Source organism: Parasteatoda tepidariorum, chromosome 2, assembly GCF_043381705.1.
Source record: "Parasteatoda tepidariorum isolate YZ-2023 chromosome 2, CAS_Ptep_4.0, whole genome shotgun sequence".
Lineage (NCBI taxonomy): Eukaryota > Metazoa > Arthropoda > Arachnida > Araneae > Theridiidae > Parasteatoda > Parasteatoda tepidariorum.
In genome coordinates, this window is record NC_092205.1 from 21,455,077 (window position 1) to 21,471,925 (window position 16,849).

Here is a 16,849-nt window from a genome sequence, read left to right on the forward strand (position 1 = left end):
CCTCAATTAGAAATGGTTTTGTTTTATGGCTACCGGGGCCGGTACCCCCTGAAGACGTCGGTGGTCATATTTTAATTTTTATTTCCTTCGTTTACTTTATTGAGACTATGTGATTTAGTGTTGCCGCTAATTGATATAAAATTGAGGGCTAAAGCTAAGTGCACCCTTAAAAGACAAACACAGAGATTCATGAAATTATCCGCTACAGTAACTCTTTCTACGGATATGGAGGGTTTTGCTGTAAGCCAACATGATTGCTGCCCGAATCATCAAATTATCGCTGCCATGTAAAAATATGAACGGTTGGGTTGATGAAAGTAAGATATGTTTCTTCAGAAAAAGTGAATATTTGCGTCAAAATGAGCACTATTACACTTAACAGTCATACATTCCTTAAGATATTCCATTGAGATATTGTCCTGGCACTTTACAGAATAAAAATTCAATTATTAGTTCAAATCTTATAAGGATGTTTAATTTTTTTAGACCCCATATATAGTTGCCTTCATTAGCAGAAAACTTCTTTAAAATTTTTTTAAAAGAGTAACTGCAATGCGCCATAAGAAACGGATCATCCTGAATAACTTTTGATCAGATCTTCACGCTTTAGAACTCAATCTATGGTTCAATGAGTGTACTCAAGTATGCTAATAAATTAGCGCCGACGATATTCTCAGCTTTAGTGCAGAAGAAATCAGACACAAAAACGTACTTTCTTTGATTAAACATATTTTTTTTCTATGGATTCAGATTTCTGGTCCCCTGAATATAAGGGGTAACCACAGAAAAATGATCCCATTGAACCTATGGTATAATTTGGTCAAGTAAAGCAATCAAAAGTTTAGACTCTTTATTAATTTTACTTTCTGTTTTGCCACATAGTTCACTGAATATAAACAATAATAAACTTTTTACAACTGGGAGTAGAAAATTTCCGGTGTATCCCTTCGCTTATGTTACGCTTACGAGACGATGTGTGAAAAGGTTTAATATTCTAGGAAGTTTATAATTATGATTTGTGTTTAAATTTACCCGTGAGTTTATAACGTTCATAAGATTTTTCCACAATTTTTAATTTCTAACAGGTCGTGAGCTTATAACAAATTTAAGAAAATTTATATCACAACATATATAAAGTGCAAGCTTTGCCATTTTTTGAGCGTCATCTTTTATTGGCTATATAAGTGTAAAACATTGAAATTTTTTATTTTTTTGTACAGCATCATAGCATATTGGATGGTACGCTTTTTTAAGATTATTCGTAAAATTCGAACTTGGTGACCCGTACGAATCTCAGAGCCATCTGTGCTTGGCTTTGCGCCAGCAACCATCCGCCATATCTCGAGAACGTTTTAAGAAAATTGAAATAATTTTACCCACAATAATAAAACTCATTTATCCAAAAATAATTCCATGATAAAAAAATTTTTAGTCAATATTTTTTTTTATTATTTTATTAAACAATAATAAAGAAATTTTGAGTTGTATGGTATATCGTTTTAGCATCATTTTGGAGTCGGTAATATTACATGGCAAAATGCAAATTTTGAGTGAAATCGGTTGAATAGTTCCTGAGAAATGGAATTTTAAATATACGACTTCGTTAATATTCGATTTCTCAGAAACTATTCAGTCAATTTCACTCAAGTTCTGTATTTTGCCATTTAAAATTACATAATTTAAAATTATGTGAAAAGAATATATACCTCAAAATTTGAAAATTTTTTCGACTATCGTTAAATAAAATATTAAAAAATATCAAATCTATATATATATATACAGATAACTCAAAGAAAGAGGAGTGTTTAATAAAATAGTAAAAAAATAATAATTATTTACTAAAATTTTCTTTTTTGCAAAGCTTTATCTTTGGATACAAGAGTTTCAAAATGTTTCAATTCTCTTAAGAAGTTTTTGAGATATGACGAAATACGCAAAAAGAAAAATTAAAATTAAAGGGTCCAAACGTTGGATCACTCTCCTGAACAAACTGTGGGGACCACATTTCCCATATTGCGGCTATCCCCTATATTCTTGGAATCAGAAATTCGAATTCGTCAAAACAATAGCATGTTTAATCAAGGAAAGTTCACTGTTGAGTCTTAATTTCTAATTTAAAATATCCTTTGCTCTAATTATTTGAGATCTCACTCCTAAGCCAGTAAGATTGAGTCCCAGAACGTGAAAATTCTATCATTAGACCAAAATTTATTTAGGGTGGTACGGTATATATACATATATTATATATATTTTTTCGGTCTGTAGCGAGCGGTTCTAGATTATTTCAATTAGATTGTACCAAACATGTAGTATTTCCTTTACCCCTTATAGTATTTGCGTAAAATTGTTAATCGCATGCAATCAAAAGAAAAACTGTTCTCTCATATGGTTGTTCTTTTTTTTTCTTTGCAGGTTTATACTGGCAATCCTGTATGCCAAGATGATGATTGCTATACTTGGTGGGAAACGGTATCTCTATTTGAAGAATTCATAATTAATTCAATCGACAACAATTACAAACATTCTACTTCAGATAAGTAAGAAAAAAATTTACATGTAGCAAATTTCATACAGTTCGTGTGCTCTACCCCTTCATAACTGTGCTCTCTAACCGGAGAAACTTTACGACTCTAATCGATCCGAAACTAATTGCTTCCCCAGTTCACGATCTGAGGTCACTTTTTTCGCTGATTGGCTACTAGCATATTTTTATGTACAGATTTGTAGATATTTGTATGGATGTATGTATTGATTTGTAGGGTATGTAATATATAGAATAATTGGTGGTATATTTTTGGGAAATTTTACAAAAAACATGCACACAAATAAGGTGAGGTGGAATACTACACAGATACAAAGTTACCCTATTGCAACAAAAATGCGACACCCACGGAGACTCATTTGTGAGGTCACATGTAACCTCTGCGACGTCGATGCGACGGTTTTTGAAGGTTCGCCTTTGGGAATATCAGGTTTTGACGTCATTCATACGTCGTCAACATTCGATCAAAATGAGGCTTATATTTGTCCCAGTGACGTCCCCGAGTGAGAAGAATGTGACATATTCACATCTCTGCTTAGTCACATGGTGACCCTATTGAGACATGAATAAGTCATATCTTTTTCACATGGTGACTCTGTTTAGACATGAATATGTCACATTTTTGTGCCTCGGTGGTCCTGTTGAGATGTAAATATGTCACAGTTTCGTCGAATCATGACCATGTTGAGATGTGAATAGCTCACATTACCATCACATGGTGAGGCCACTGTTACAACTAAATGTCTCAATTTGGTCTCATATTGGCGTCTACGTGACGTAACCAAAGGTGGACATAGTAACGCCTTAGGACCACGCCTCGGTGTCTCAGTAGTAGCGTATGACTTCAAATGATTCTTTGTGACTGTCGCGTTTTTGTCAAAATCTGGTAACGGTGTTATCTGGAAGACAGTATTTTGGTCGATTACTGAATATTCAACGAGCAATTATTGATTCAAATTAACCATTGATTACAGCTGTTCTTAATTACAAAAGAGATAAGCTAATAATATACAGTGAAAATAAATTGTATCAGTTTTTAATTTTCTAAACTTAACAAAAATATCCATTTTAAATATTTTATTAGAAGAAGCTTTGAATAATTTCCTAGAGTTCGTTCTCAATAATTTATGAGTTTTAGTTGTTGGGTTATTATAATATATTGAGTTTGCATAATATGCATTTTTTCCGGAAGAATCTTATTTCTCCCAGAATGAATGTGACAAAAGATAGACGAAATTGAAAGAAATTAAAGAAACTGGACGGAATGGAAGAAACTAAACATGACAAATATATTTGTTTTACAATTATATTTAATGTATAGTAAAAAAAGATATTAATTTCAAAATTATTATTTAGTGAATTTCTTCAATTGCTAAACTTTTTTTTTGCTATTGCATTTTTTAGAAATGGTAAATGGTTATTTTGTTTTCATTAATCATCTTTCTAATTAAAACAAACTGATATACTTTAATTAGAAATTATGAAGCACTAATTTTTCACAATAAAGTTATGGTATTAATAAATCCTAAGCAGAAAACAATAAAGCTACCGCATTGTTACAAAAAAAAAACTTCGTGAAAACATTTAAATTTAAAACTTACAAGCTTTATTTAAAGTAAAAATTCTATAATTGTAAATGCATTTTAAATTGTCCACCTTAGTCTTTTGGGCATATTTTCATTATTTTCAGTTCAAATATTAAAAAAAAAACTATCGAGTTTTTTGCCACTTAATTCTTTTAAAATTATCTATAATTAATCATCAATTAAAAATTTAAATGGTAATTTAATTGGTAATTAAATACTCTTATATTTATTTTATAAATTATAAGGAACTTATAATATTACGATTAGGTAAGTAAAAACGAAATTTTGTATTAAAAATATCAATTGATAAATATCAATCGAAGAACCTATCTAGCAATTGCTTTGAGTAATCATTCTTAACAGCAATTGACTTTGGATAATTAGTATGCTATTCTTAATCATGAATTCTTTGATGTGGGGAAAACTTTCGTATTGTAATCTGACGTAAATCTTGACAATATCCGTGCAGTGGGCGGTGAAAAACTAAAAATATCACAGAAAGAGAAAAAACTCGAAAAGTATAACTCGAAGCTATCCCCAGGCGAAAGTTTTCCATGGTTTTCTCTACTTAGGAAGAAACCTGCCATCTCTGGTGAGAATAAACTTTAGTTTTTAGAGATACTTTTGGAAATTATAATTTGAGCCAACTTTGTTATTTTATTCGTAAATTAAATCATACTGTGCGTAATATTTTTAAAGAGTATAATTGTTATTTTGAATATATTATCAAAATCAAAGTACCTATACAATATTATATGTTAAGTTATCTTTGGTCAATTAATGCTTATTTAGCTATTTTCAAAATGTATCAGGAAACAAATACATTTCTTGATAAGCAATTCCTTATCTCTTCTAACATCAAAAGCTTTAACTTTCTTCAGAACAAATATTCATCTTAAAAGCTCACTCTTTCCCATACATCACGTTTTGTTTTACATTTTTTCAAATTTTAAATAGCTCTAATTCTTATGTTTTTTTATTTATACAGCTAAATTTTCATTAAATTCTAAGGCTTATTATATTTATAATTCTCTATAAAATAAATATAATTTTATTAAGTCAAAAATAAAGTAATATTTGGTACTGAAATAAAATTTTATTATAAATTTAAGAATTATTGAAATTTTTTGATTTGCGTTCTCGCATATAATTTAATAGTTTTGTATTTTAAAATATATCAGTTGAAATGATTGTAAATTTAAATAATGTTAGTAATTTTCTGCTCAACTATACGGCTTTAAAATGGATGTTGAATATTCCTTACGAAACTAATTTTTAAATTTTATTTTTAAAGCATTCCTTGCATTTATTTTATCCTTAAAGAATTCCAACTTAAATGCATTTTGAGAATTAGTATACAGATTTTATACTCCAGAGTTTAGTTTTTTATTTAAAATAATTTTAATTTTTGCTACACATCTATGTAGCCTACTAAAACATCACTAAATATTATGATTCAGAATAGAAATGAGAACAAAATACTAATAAATTTTGACAAGAAATTAGTATTTATAAGACGCTACCGTATTTTACTTTCTAAAAACACCTTTGGAAAAACTGCAAATTTTAAACACGTATTTGTGTTTTACAGGAACAGATAGTCTTACAATATTCAAAAAATATCTCTTTAAGGTATAGTTGTCAATAATTTCAAACTAATGAGCCTAGTTCAATTTTAGAAATCAGTAATAAGGCTAAAAATTCGTTTATTTATAATAATATTGTTTAAAGAATAATGTACAGGAAGAATTGTAAATTGAAACATTAAAATAATTTTTGAAGGACCTAGTATGTATTTGCCAAGATTTTGAATTAAAATTAAAGTATTTTAACTTCTTAAATGATCAAAAATTTATGTATTTGTGCAAAAGAAATATCTAAGATATTTTTTTTAAAAATGTTCAGGAAAATTTATTACTTCATAAAATAAATCATTCTAAATTAGAAAATATTGTTGATTGGGATGTATTATAAAATGAAGATAAACAAAAAAAAACTGTGATCAAAATGAAATAACATTAACATAGCAATCGAAAACAAACACCCAAAAAGTATTAGAAAAGGAAAGAACTTTTAAGCAAAGAAATTAAATAGACTTAAAAAATGGAAAGTGAACTCAAAACATATAAATTTTCTGAAATCATCAATCTTAAGAAACTTATTTTTTTAGACTTAACCTTAAATCGCAAATTTTGAATTTACTCTTAAATATAAGATCTTATATGCAAGAAAACAAAGTAAATAGAACTTACCTCTTTCATATGATTTTTTTCTCCATTTTTGCGTCATGGAACAAAACCGATGTTGAGAAATCACTTTCTGTTTTTGAAATTATCACTACGAAAGCTCAAAACTTCTTAAAATCACAGGAATACAATGGCTATTAACCAAAACATAAAAACATAAAAATTTCTCAGAGTTTAAATAAAACATTCAACAAAAGTGATCATTTACTTGAAATATTCAATTTTTGGTACCATCATCGTTGCTATAATTACAATTTGTGCTCTTCTTTTATGTATTCAAACGAACACTGTTAGAGTTTTCATTATAAAATTATGGTAAAATAACTGGCAGCAGTCTCTCCACCCGATTAACCGCAATATTTACGGTAAAGAATAATTTTTACCTTTGCTGTTTTGATTCCGTTTACAACTAGTACGGTTATAAAACCATGAATACAAAACTATACTGTTCCTTAACCATTTACAATATCATGGTTTCAAAACCAAAATATAGAAAATTAACTGGACATAGGAGTTATGCCTTCCATTAGGTAATGAGCACTGGAGACCGCATGATGCAAATTGTGGAGTGCAGAACACTGAAAACACTACATGCGTTGAAGAGAATGGAGGCAATATTGTATTGTCTACGCTCGGACTCAAACCCCAGTTCTGTTGGTCATGAGACTAAACGATTATCGCTCACGGTTATTCCGCAGTTGCAAGGAACTAAGTGGCTTCCTTAGGTGGGCTTAGTTGGTACGACAAAATTCTGGTTGTTTAACCGTATGTGGTGAAAGCAGTTAATAAACTGTTTAACTGTTGCAGTTAATTGACTGTTTGATTACCATCTTATTGATGATTATTTGACTATTTTGTTTGAATATGGTAAAATAGCAATGAAGTAAATTGCTATTTAACCATTTTTTCAGAGAAATTTCTAACAGTGAACAATGTCAAAATGGGCTGCCATTTTTAAGGATCAGGCACAGAGTATTCAGTTGTTTGTCCTTTTTCAACAAATGAAACATTTCAACAAAGTAACTAAGCATCATCAAAAATCAACTACAGACGAATAACTATTTTAAGTAAAACAAGCTTTTATAAAGCAAAAGCATATAAGATAATTTTCAATGGAATCAACACAAATCAAGGAATTTTAATCTTGTAACATTTCTTTTACGGACGCTTATAGATTCAATTGGATTCTTATAGATTCATTGGATAATTAATTTAGCATTACTTCATTATTTCTTGGTCATTTAATATTGGTCTTGCAATGTTTATTTTTTTAATGCATCAATATCTTTGATGGTGTCCAAAGGAGGAATGATTTATTTCGAATATGATATTTATGGAAGCAGAAGACGTTAGAAAGAGGAATCTGACAATATGTTTAAAAATTAAACGCAAAAAATTTTAGTTTCAAAAGTTGTCAATAGATGGAGCTACAAGTTATAGATGACCTGAGCATTCCAGGTCCAGGGTTGTAAAATGAAAGGAGGTAGTCGCACCAATCGTATTAGGTTTAAACCTTATACCTACGTTTTACTTATTTATTTATTGCTATTGGGATATTACAGGTAAGAATTTATTTACGGCACTCTATAGCTGCTCATAGGACTACTGCTGGTGGTTTGAGAAACGTGCCTGAGAATGAATGGAAGACATTCCCTCACAGTTTTTATTCTCTAATAGCTCCCCCACATTGGCAGTCCGATGAACTGAGCGTGAATTCGATCTCTTTCCGGTAGAACAGTTTAAGGTGAACCAATACCGCACTAACTTGGTACGTGTGCTGACTGATCAAAGTGGTCATCCACCCACTTACTGACCATAGCTATTGATGCTTGACCTCACAATTCTAGTGGGAACCGTGTCCTTTCTATCAGTAAACTCCGGGAGGAGAAATGGTTTAAAACTAAGTTTATAAGCATTAAAAACTCGTGTATATAAAAACACTAATAAAATATTCATAGCGATGATTTTATTTACATGCAGCGCTTATTTTACAATACGCTTAACGTACATAATACTTTCAACTCTAAAAAAATACATTTCCTTTATTTATTATTCTTTTTTTAGAAAAAAAATTTCCATCGAGTGTTACTGCTACACATAAGTAGCTAATTTCTCGTGTAGAAGAGATTGGGGTAAGACCGGGCACCTCGGTTCTGTCAAAATTTGTTCTGTTCTTAGCAAAATAACTTTGAACTACACTTTATACACTACGCGTCTGCAAAGATAGGTTTGTTAAACTAAGTCAAATAGCTAATGTTGTTTGCTTTTAAACTTGTCTTATTTATCTGTCATTACAGCTACAAAAGTTATTTTCATTATAACTCTTATACGTTAAAAGATTCATACATTAACAAACAATAAAGATTTAATCCAAAAATAGCACTGTTCTGTTACATTTTTATAACCTAGGTTACAAAAAATAAGGATAAGACCAAGTTACTACCCGGTTTTGTAACGACTCCTTTGATGTGAGGAGCCCACGTGTGTTAGGCCCATGGTCATCCCGTCTTGCGATGCTGCGCAGTACGAAGATAACTAAATGATAATCAAATGTAAATCGCATGCAAAATTTTTATTTATCATATATAATAGAAATGTCTGCTACTTTATCAGTGACACTCTAGTTAGGTATCTAAATTCTCCATAGAGTTAACATATGTACCCGGTCTTACCGTTTTAGTGGGTAAAGATCAGGTGACTTGGCTTTTACTAGAAAAAATATTCATTTATTAAAAAAGTAAAATTGACTATTTAAGAAAACTACATTTTACAAAAAAAATATTATTATCCGTATAAAATTCTAGTGGTACAGTTTGGCACCCTCAGACTTTCGAATATTAGCTTCTTCATTTCCCCGGCATATTCTCCAAATTCCCCAGCATATTCCGTCAGAGAGAGACCCTCACATGAACAGGCACCGGGGGTGTGTCATATCACAGGGTCTGCAAAATATACAGATAAATCCTTTTCTGAAACGCCTATTTAAATTAGCACTTGTTCAGAAGGTCAAGATGAAGGAGAAAAATCAGTTACTATTTTAGTGTCACAAATTATTTAATTTTATATTTTATTCAATAACCATTGTTAGACCAATTGTCAGCACTGCGGTCGGCGCGTGCAAGCCGGGTGCAAGCTACTCTTAGTAAATCTCTCTACCGATGAATTGGAAAGAACTCCTATCTAAGATAATTATCATTCCATCAGAATGATCCAAATTAGAAATATGATATAAAACGTAGGCACGCCTAGGCCTCAACTTTTATTGTCCTAGTTCAAAACCAACGAAGACCATTTATACATCTATAGACTTAAAAACATCTCTTGATATACTGAAATAATACAGGAACTTAGAAAAGGGAAATCTCAAACCCAGTTTTACAAATGCTACAGCCATGATCATGGTTTAAGAAATTGCACCCATGAACTTAGATGTTTGAAGTTTGCCTGAACGAATTTTTCCTACGTTTGCACCAAAGACTCTATCACCCCTGCAAAATATGCAAACTGAATCATCTCATTGGGAGGTGAGTGCTCTATCCCCTGTAACTCCAAAGTCCAGAGTTTCACAAACTAGAAAGTTTCAAGTTATTTCAGGCTGGAAAGCAATGCACCTCATGTAAGTTCTTGCTGGTTAACAACTAATAGCACCCAACCCACCTATAGGCAGCTTTTCGAACTAAGATTCAATGTTTCTGAACTAAAATCCACTAAATTCAATTCGAAATAAAATTCAATGATCAAATTTCTTAGAGCTTTCACTATAAACAAACCATTTGTTTCATCCAGCTATCATAATTTGTTTCCGAAACTCTTAATTTTTAAATCAGTCAGACCTCCGCTCGACACCTTGTATCTTTCTATCTCAAATTTCTAAATTTATTTTTTTCTACTATTCAAGGATCTATACCAAAGTTCCTTTCACCGATAACGAAGGGGAAGCTTCCATTTGTTTCTCTTATGGTTTGAAGTATCCAATAGAATATTCAAAAGTCAATAGAACAATTTTTAACAAAAAATTAAAGAAGGGTGCTTTTTGGAATAAAGAGAATAAAATTGAAACGTGGAACGGTAAGTTATGTTTACGATTAATTGAATGCTTGCTAGCGATGTCACGTGCATGGGTCAGCCAATCAGGTTCAATTCAACACACACGCAATACATCACTTGCAGTATCCAATTAAATCTGATCCAAAATTTAATTCAACGTAATAATGAACTCAAGCCTTAAAGCTGTAACGTTAACAATGTTATTAGACACAAGCATGTGATTAGTTGAAAGTACTTAATGATGGTATAAAAGTTATTCCTAATATGCACATCTTTTTCGAAGAAAATAAGTTCCTCAATAACGGCTGTGAGTATGATGAAATGCTCGCAAAAAAATAGAATGCCTTAATAACTTTTGATCTAATGACTGAATTTCGCATTTTAAAATTCATGTTAAATCTATAAATTTTCCAATGAATGGTTAAGCCTTTATACAATTGCGTTTTAGTATGACGATATAATTTTAATAAATATGATACGTAGGATTAATTAGTTTAGTAAAGACGAGACATTTGAAACTGTCTTCCAACTATAGAACTCTTTGTCTCTTACCTATTAATCCTTAGGAAAGTAATATGGGCAACAAATTATAGTTCTTAGGGCTATATAAACCTCTCAGACTAGATCTCCATGCCCCCCTGTTAACCGCAGCCATTCTTGCATCCAGCCAACTGATCTTTTTCAGAATATTTATTAGTTTTGATTCCATTAATTTATACTCCAATTAATTTTATCTAGAATATTAGTTTTTTTTTGTAATTCTTTAATTTTGATAAAAACGCAATTCCATCTGTAAAATCCAGATCCTCAAGAACCGAATAAAAATTATATCTAATATCTAACTTATTAGTTGCTTTCTTCCCAATCCAGTCAAAGTACAAACTGAAAAAAAAGTTTCCTTACAGATATTATTTTCCTTCTTCAAATTGAAATCGATGATTACCTTGATCCCGTTGAAACTCCATCCGTTTACTTTGCTATACATGACTCTACAAGACTCGTGAATCCTTTTAAGTATGGTATTAAGCTTGGAGTACCAAGGTCTCACCTTATTCAAGTCAACTATTATGTGCGTATTGTTTACAAATAATCTATAGAATAATTCTAGTTGAAATGATTGACTTTAAAAAAAAAACTTAGTGTAGTGATTGGTGCATTTAAAATGTATTCTAGTAGTTCATATAGTAACTAATAAAGTTTCTGTGGTGAACACATAAAATTATATAATTATCATTTAATTTGATCAGTCTATGAGAAACAACTGTAAGTAAATCACGTATCAACGATATTTTACGATATTTCATAAAATATTTCACGGGTAATCAGCGCCTCTGGGTAGTCAGCGCCGCGGGTAATCAGCGTAAGAGAGATTGTTCATAAATGAATAAATGAGTTTTTGAAAAAATATTTGTAAAGAAATAGAGAGAAAGAAAAAAAAATTTGAGAATATTTGTAAATAAACAAAAAAATAATTTAGGTTTTCTCGTATTGATTGGATTAACAAATTTGTACATTTGTTTGTGATGCTTCCAAATAGTGGTGCGATATTAAACTAGTTTAATGGAAAGCATAAACGTTTAATCAGTTAAAGACATTCCAAAAAACTAAATTGTTAAATTTAGAAAATACATTGAATTTGATTGCAAAATATAATGTTTTCTATCTGTATAGAAAAACAATTATTTATAATATTTCCTGTAAAAAATAACAAGCAAATAAAAAATAATTGAAATATCAAATACATTCCGTGAAGTATCTTTCCGTATCTAGTACGAATTTTCTAACGGTGTTTTTTTTTTCTTTTGGAAGGTTTTCCTTCTTTTAATATCCTTCTTTTTTACATCCTAAGGACTCGTTTGACCACTGTTGGGCAAAATAACAAGATTCATTTAAGTTTTGTATGCGACACCACCATCACGCAATCCGTAAATGAGTTGTGCTCCTGTGCAGCGTTGGCAGGATTGGCACTCACCATCGATATCTACCTTTGAACTTGTGTCACTCTCGACGATATTGAACTGCTACTGAATGAAACCAGAACACCTTCAGGGATGAATTCATATTCAATATGGGCAGTGAGGACCATTGTGTACGAGCGTGGTGGTCCCAGGTTGAGTTCCTCAATCCTAACTACGCTGTACAGCAGTACACCAATCCTGTAGCTAGTGTGAGAGAATGGGGTGACATCGCATATAACATACAGTTACTCCTAATATTGATCCATGGTGCCATCACAGCCCCAGGCATATTCGTAACTTCGTTTAGTAACATGTGTTGCCACTCATGGCAGGACATCTAAGAAACATTTTTACCCTCGTTTACACACCGCAGGAATATCATAAGAATGTCGCTCTCCCCTGGCCTGTTCGATCCCCAGATTTGTCTCTGAATTATTGTACATAATTATTATGCAGAATTTCCCAATTAATTTTTTCTAAATAATAACTCAAGTGTTCCTTTAGTTAAAAGTTTTCAAAGCACTACGAATAGTGCATGATTCAATAGTAATCAGTTTTAATCTACTTTTTCATAGATAGAGCAACAACTCTTACCATACCCTTATGATACAAATTGTCAATTGCTAAACCCTGAAGGAAATACCGATGAAACCTTTGACTTAACGGTAAGGTCCTATTTGTAATGCATACTTGATTAATTTAGTACCTTATTTTATTCAGAATTAGTATTTTATTTCATACTTTGTTTTGTACTACAGTAGTTATGTTATTCTATTCCATGATTCACTGTATCGTATCATTTTGTTGTATATTCTATTTTATCGTTAGAGAGGGGCGTAGACAAGTGTGAATTTTTCTCTCTTTCATTCTGAGTTTCCGATCATTCTTCAGCGATATATTTTTTTTAAAATGTTTGTTTTGTACTACAGTAGTTATGTTATTCTATTCCATGATTCACTGTATCGTATCATTTTGTTGTATATTCTATTTTATCGTTAGAGAGGAGGGTAGACACATGTGGATTTTTTTTTCTTTCATTCTGAGTTTCCGATCATTCTTCAGCGATATATTGTTTTTAAAATGTTTGTGATCTATTACATTTAAGTTTCCACAGAAAATAATTTCAAGTTTACTCTAGGTATTTATTTAATCAAGAAATCTTTATTCATTTGTTTCTTTTATTCATTCAATTCACGTTTGATTGAGAAAATGATTGCAATGATTCTGGCATAATTGAAATTCTCCCTTCTTTTTATAAAAAACCATTTCCTGTTTGACTCTGTCTTCATTGCTTTTCACCCCCTTCCATCAGAAATGAAAGTTAGCTGTCTTTCCTTCGCTTGTCTACTGTGCCTCTGAAATGTGTTTTAATAAACTCTTCAATGAAGAGCTCTTAACTCATCCTGTACAACTCTAGAAGAAGATCGTTGATTTCTTTCATGCATTATTTATTTCATCTATAGAAAATTAATTATTGTATTGTACTGTATATCCGTTATTGAACAGCTGACCCAATTTTTGGGTTTACGACTACTATTGTTCAACTCCGTAGCTTTGCAATTTTGAACTAATCCAGAAGACAAAGAAACTCCTAGATCAGTACCCCCAGAGGTATTGATTTGTTATGGGAACATGTAAGTCTTTGCGACTTGTCAGATTTAACGTGAAGCAGTCACCATTAACTACACGGGAAATCTTCGGCTGGCGGGGATCGAGCCCACGTACTGTTAGACATGGGCGCAGCGCCCTACCGACCAGGCTATCCCGGCATGTGTATTGTATTATAGTCAAACTAAATACCAAAAAAACTTGAAAGCGAACACTATTACTAACGTAAATCGCAGGAGTATTTATCAATTCTTTTTGTCAGAGTGTTATAACGTGTCTTGGACAAAATGAATGTATTTTTAAATTTAATCTTAAAGAACGTGAAAGGTTTTTATCAAGATCAAAAAATATAAACGGTGCTCTGTACCATCTTAGGTAGCTAAAAGTATCATATGATAAAGTTTTCTACTCCTAAAATCAATCAACTCTACACTTTAGTTCTTTAATTTTTGACTTACTTTTCGCCCTTTCTTTTTCTCTATTTTATTTGAATTTTTTGCCCACTCATCCATCTACTATTCATTTTTTTCTCTTAGTCATTTTTGACTACATTAATCTTTCAGAAATTATGCGTAAAAATATGATAAACTGTACATAATATAATCTCAATATATAATATGTTCATGATATTTTTAGGAATGCATAGAAAGTTGTAAGTTTAATCTTCACATGAAGCAGTATGGATGCGCAGCTCGTTCAATAAGTATTAGTCACATGGTGAAACTTTGTAAAAAAGGTAGGAATCATTACTGACACACAGACCAATCTCTCTCTCTCATGTGTTCAAATCATGTGTGGTGTTCTGATTATTATGAAATGTAATATAATTAATTCTGATTGTTACAATTAATTATAATTATTATAACTATATTTCAATTTATCTTTTGTAATACATAATAAGTGTCAATCAATATCAATTAGAAACTTAATAATATACACTAAGGAGGCATAATATACTAAACACGGGAGTTTAATTGGATTGAAAACAAATAAAACAGACCTTCAAAGTACTATTAGCGAAAGCCTCCTGAAAATATAGCAATTTATAGCGTTGAATTAAAGCTTAAATAGCAGTGTAATGCAGAAAAACACAAGTTTCCCGTATTCTGCAAAATAATTGCTTAAATTTGGTTAATAATCTACAGCTTTCTTTTGTCCACCATTTAACTCAGCTCCCTGACGAAGTTCACACTCATGAAGGTGCAAGAAGACTCATTTAAAGTTGTTTAATAGTTTCCGTTATAAGGTGGGTCACTGAATCACTAGCCGCAAACATTTCATATTCCAGCAGAATTTTTCATTTATCACTCACATTAACGATTCTGACAGATATTATATTTCCAGTACTTCTTTAAAGCTGTTGACCACAGCTATATATCGTATCAGGGCATATCGGAAATCGTTACGTCCTCTAAGGATTCCAGAAATTATTATCTCAGTTCTTGTGTTGGCTGAACTTAGAGTCATGTTTTTAACTGTTGGTCGCTTGTGTTTTATTCTTTTTATGCTGTTGTTGATATAATTTCTGATGTTTTACGTATGTTTCATGTATCTACTCTCGTATGCCCTTAATTAGGGCGGGTCGAGATACAAATAAACAATCTCAGTTCTTGGTGAAATTGTAGTTTCGTTCCCAATTTTTACTTCACATGCTTATGTAATATTCGCATTTCTCATCTTAAATGAGGCGATGCCAACTCTGCTTGAATGCTGTTCGTTGTTCTTGAAGTCCAGTTTAAACTGATTTTCTTCAAAGACGTTTTGACCTCTCTCGAATTAGTTGCTGATATCAACCAAGCATTCTGCATGATGGTAATTGTCATCTCCAAATGTAGTCTTAGGGTGGAATTCTCTACAAATGCTGATTTTATCTCCAGTCACATTCTGCAGTACAATTTGGAGTGGAGTTCATATTATTTTTTATTAGTTTCTGAGTCAAATCTAGAATTATGTAACCATTATCATCAGCTTCATCATCATCATGTTCTAATGATGGTGACGTTGGCTCCAATATTCATCATAATACGGCAACTCCATCGACATTCCCCATAATGAAGAGTTCCCTGTCATCGCTACTCAATGAAGAAATCTTCAACACTTTGACTTGGAGCTAGTTAATTCCTTCATCCTTCAGTTGTGGACAGTTTTTAGGCACATGCTCAAAGATGGAGTAGGTCAAACATTGCATTTTCTTATTTCCGATTTCCGTTAGCTCTGCCTTCTCTGGAATTGCATACATCTCACAGAGTACCTTCTATCATTTTCTCCAGGTTAGAGATTGAATCAGTGAATGATACTGATTCAGTTAGATTCATTCAATGAGACTTCCTGAACCGCCTCAATCTAGTGCGCATATATGAATGGATCCCACTCATAGACGTTTTTTAGAGCCGTTTGTGTCCCTGGACAAACTGCTTGTCTAAATGAGTAAAGGCCAAGATCTGTGAAACTCAGGAAGGGGATCCGGAAAACAAAATTTGAGAATCGTTGAATGTTGTCAGTCAGTTCTCTGACGCTTTCATCCACTTGCTGATAGCGAGATTTCAGCTGCAGGCAGCTGCATTCTTTAGACAATTTTTCACCAAAGAATAGATCTAATGAACCTAAAATGACTTTAATATCATGGCGTTTCTGCTTGGTAAGCATTCCCAAGATGTCAACTGATTTGCGTGGAAGTGTATTGTCTTGACGGTTGAGTCCCACCTGTTAGGATCAGCGACGATCAAAAATTGAGTTTTGATCCATAGAACAGTGACTTATCCTCTTATCTAAGCTTATACAAATTTCACGTCAAACGCAGAGGTGTTACTACACAGAAACATATATATATATATATATATATATATATATATATATATAAAA

General features: G+C 31.6%; 1 protein-coding gene across 1 annotated transcript in view; it reads left to right on the forward strand.

Annotated features, from left to right (window-relative positions):
- Nucleotides 1–16,849, forward strand: part of LOC122270604 (degenerin del-1-like) — a gene marked incomplete in the record, with an annotated part of 44,913 nt that overhangs the window by 17,755 nt on the left and 10,309 nt on the right. The window contains 5 exon segments of the mRNA XM_071178109.1: nt 2,413–2,537; nt 10,273–10,442; nt 11,327–11,490; nt 12,955–13,044; nt 14,624–14,723. Coding sequence (XP_071034210.1) covers nt 2,413–2,537; nt 10,273–10,442; nt 11,327–11,490; nt 12,955–13,044; nt 14,624–14,723 — 649 coding nt within the window.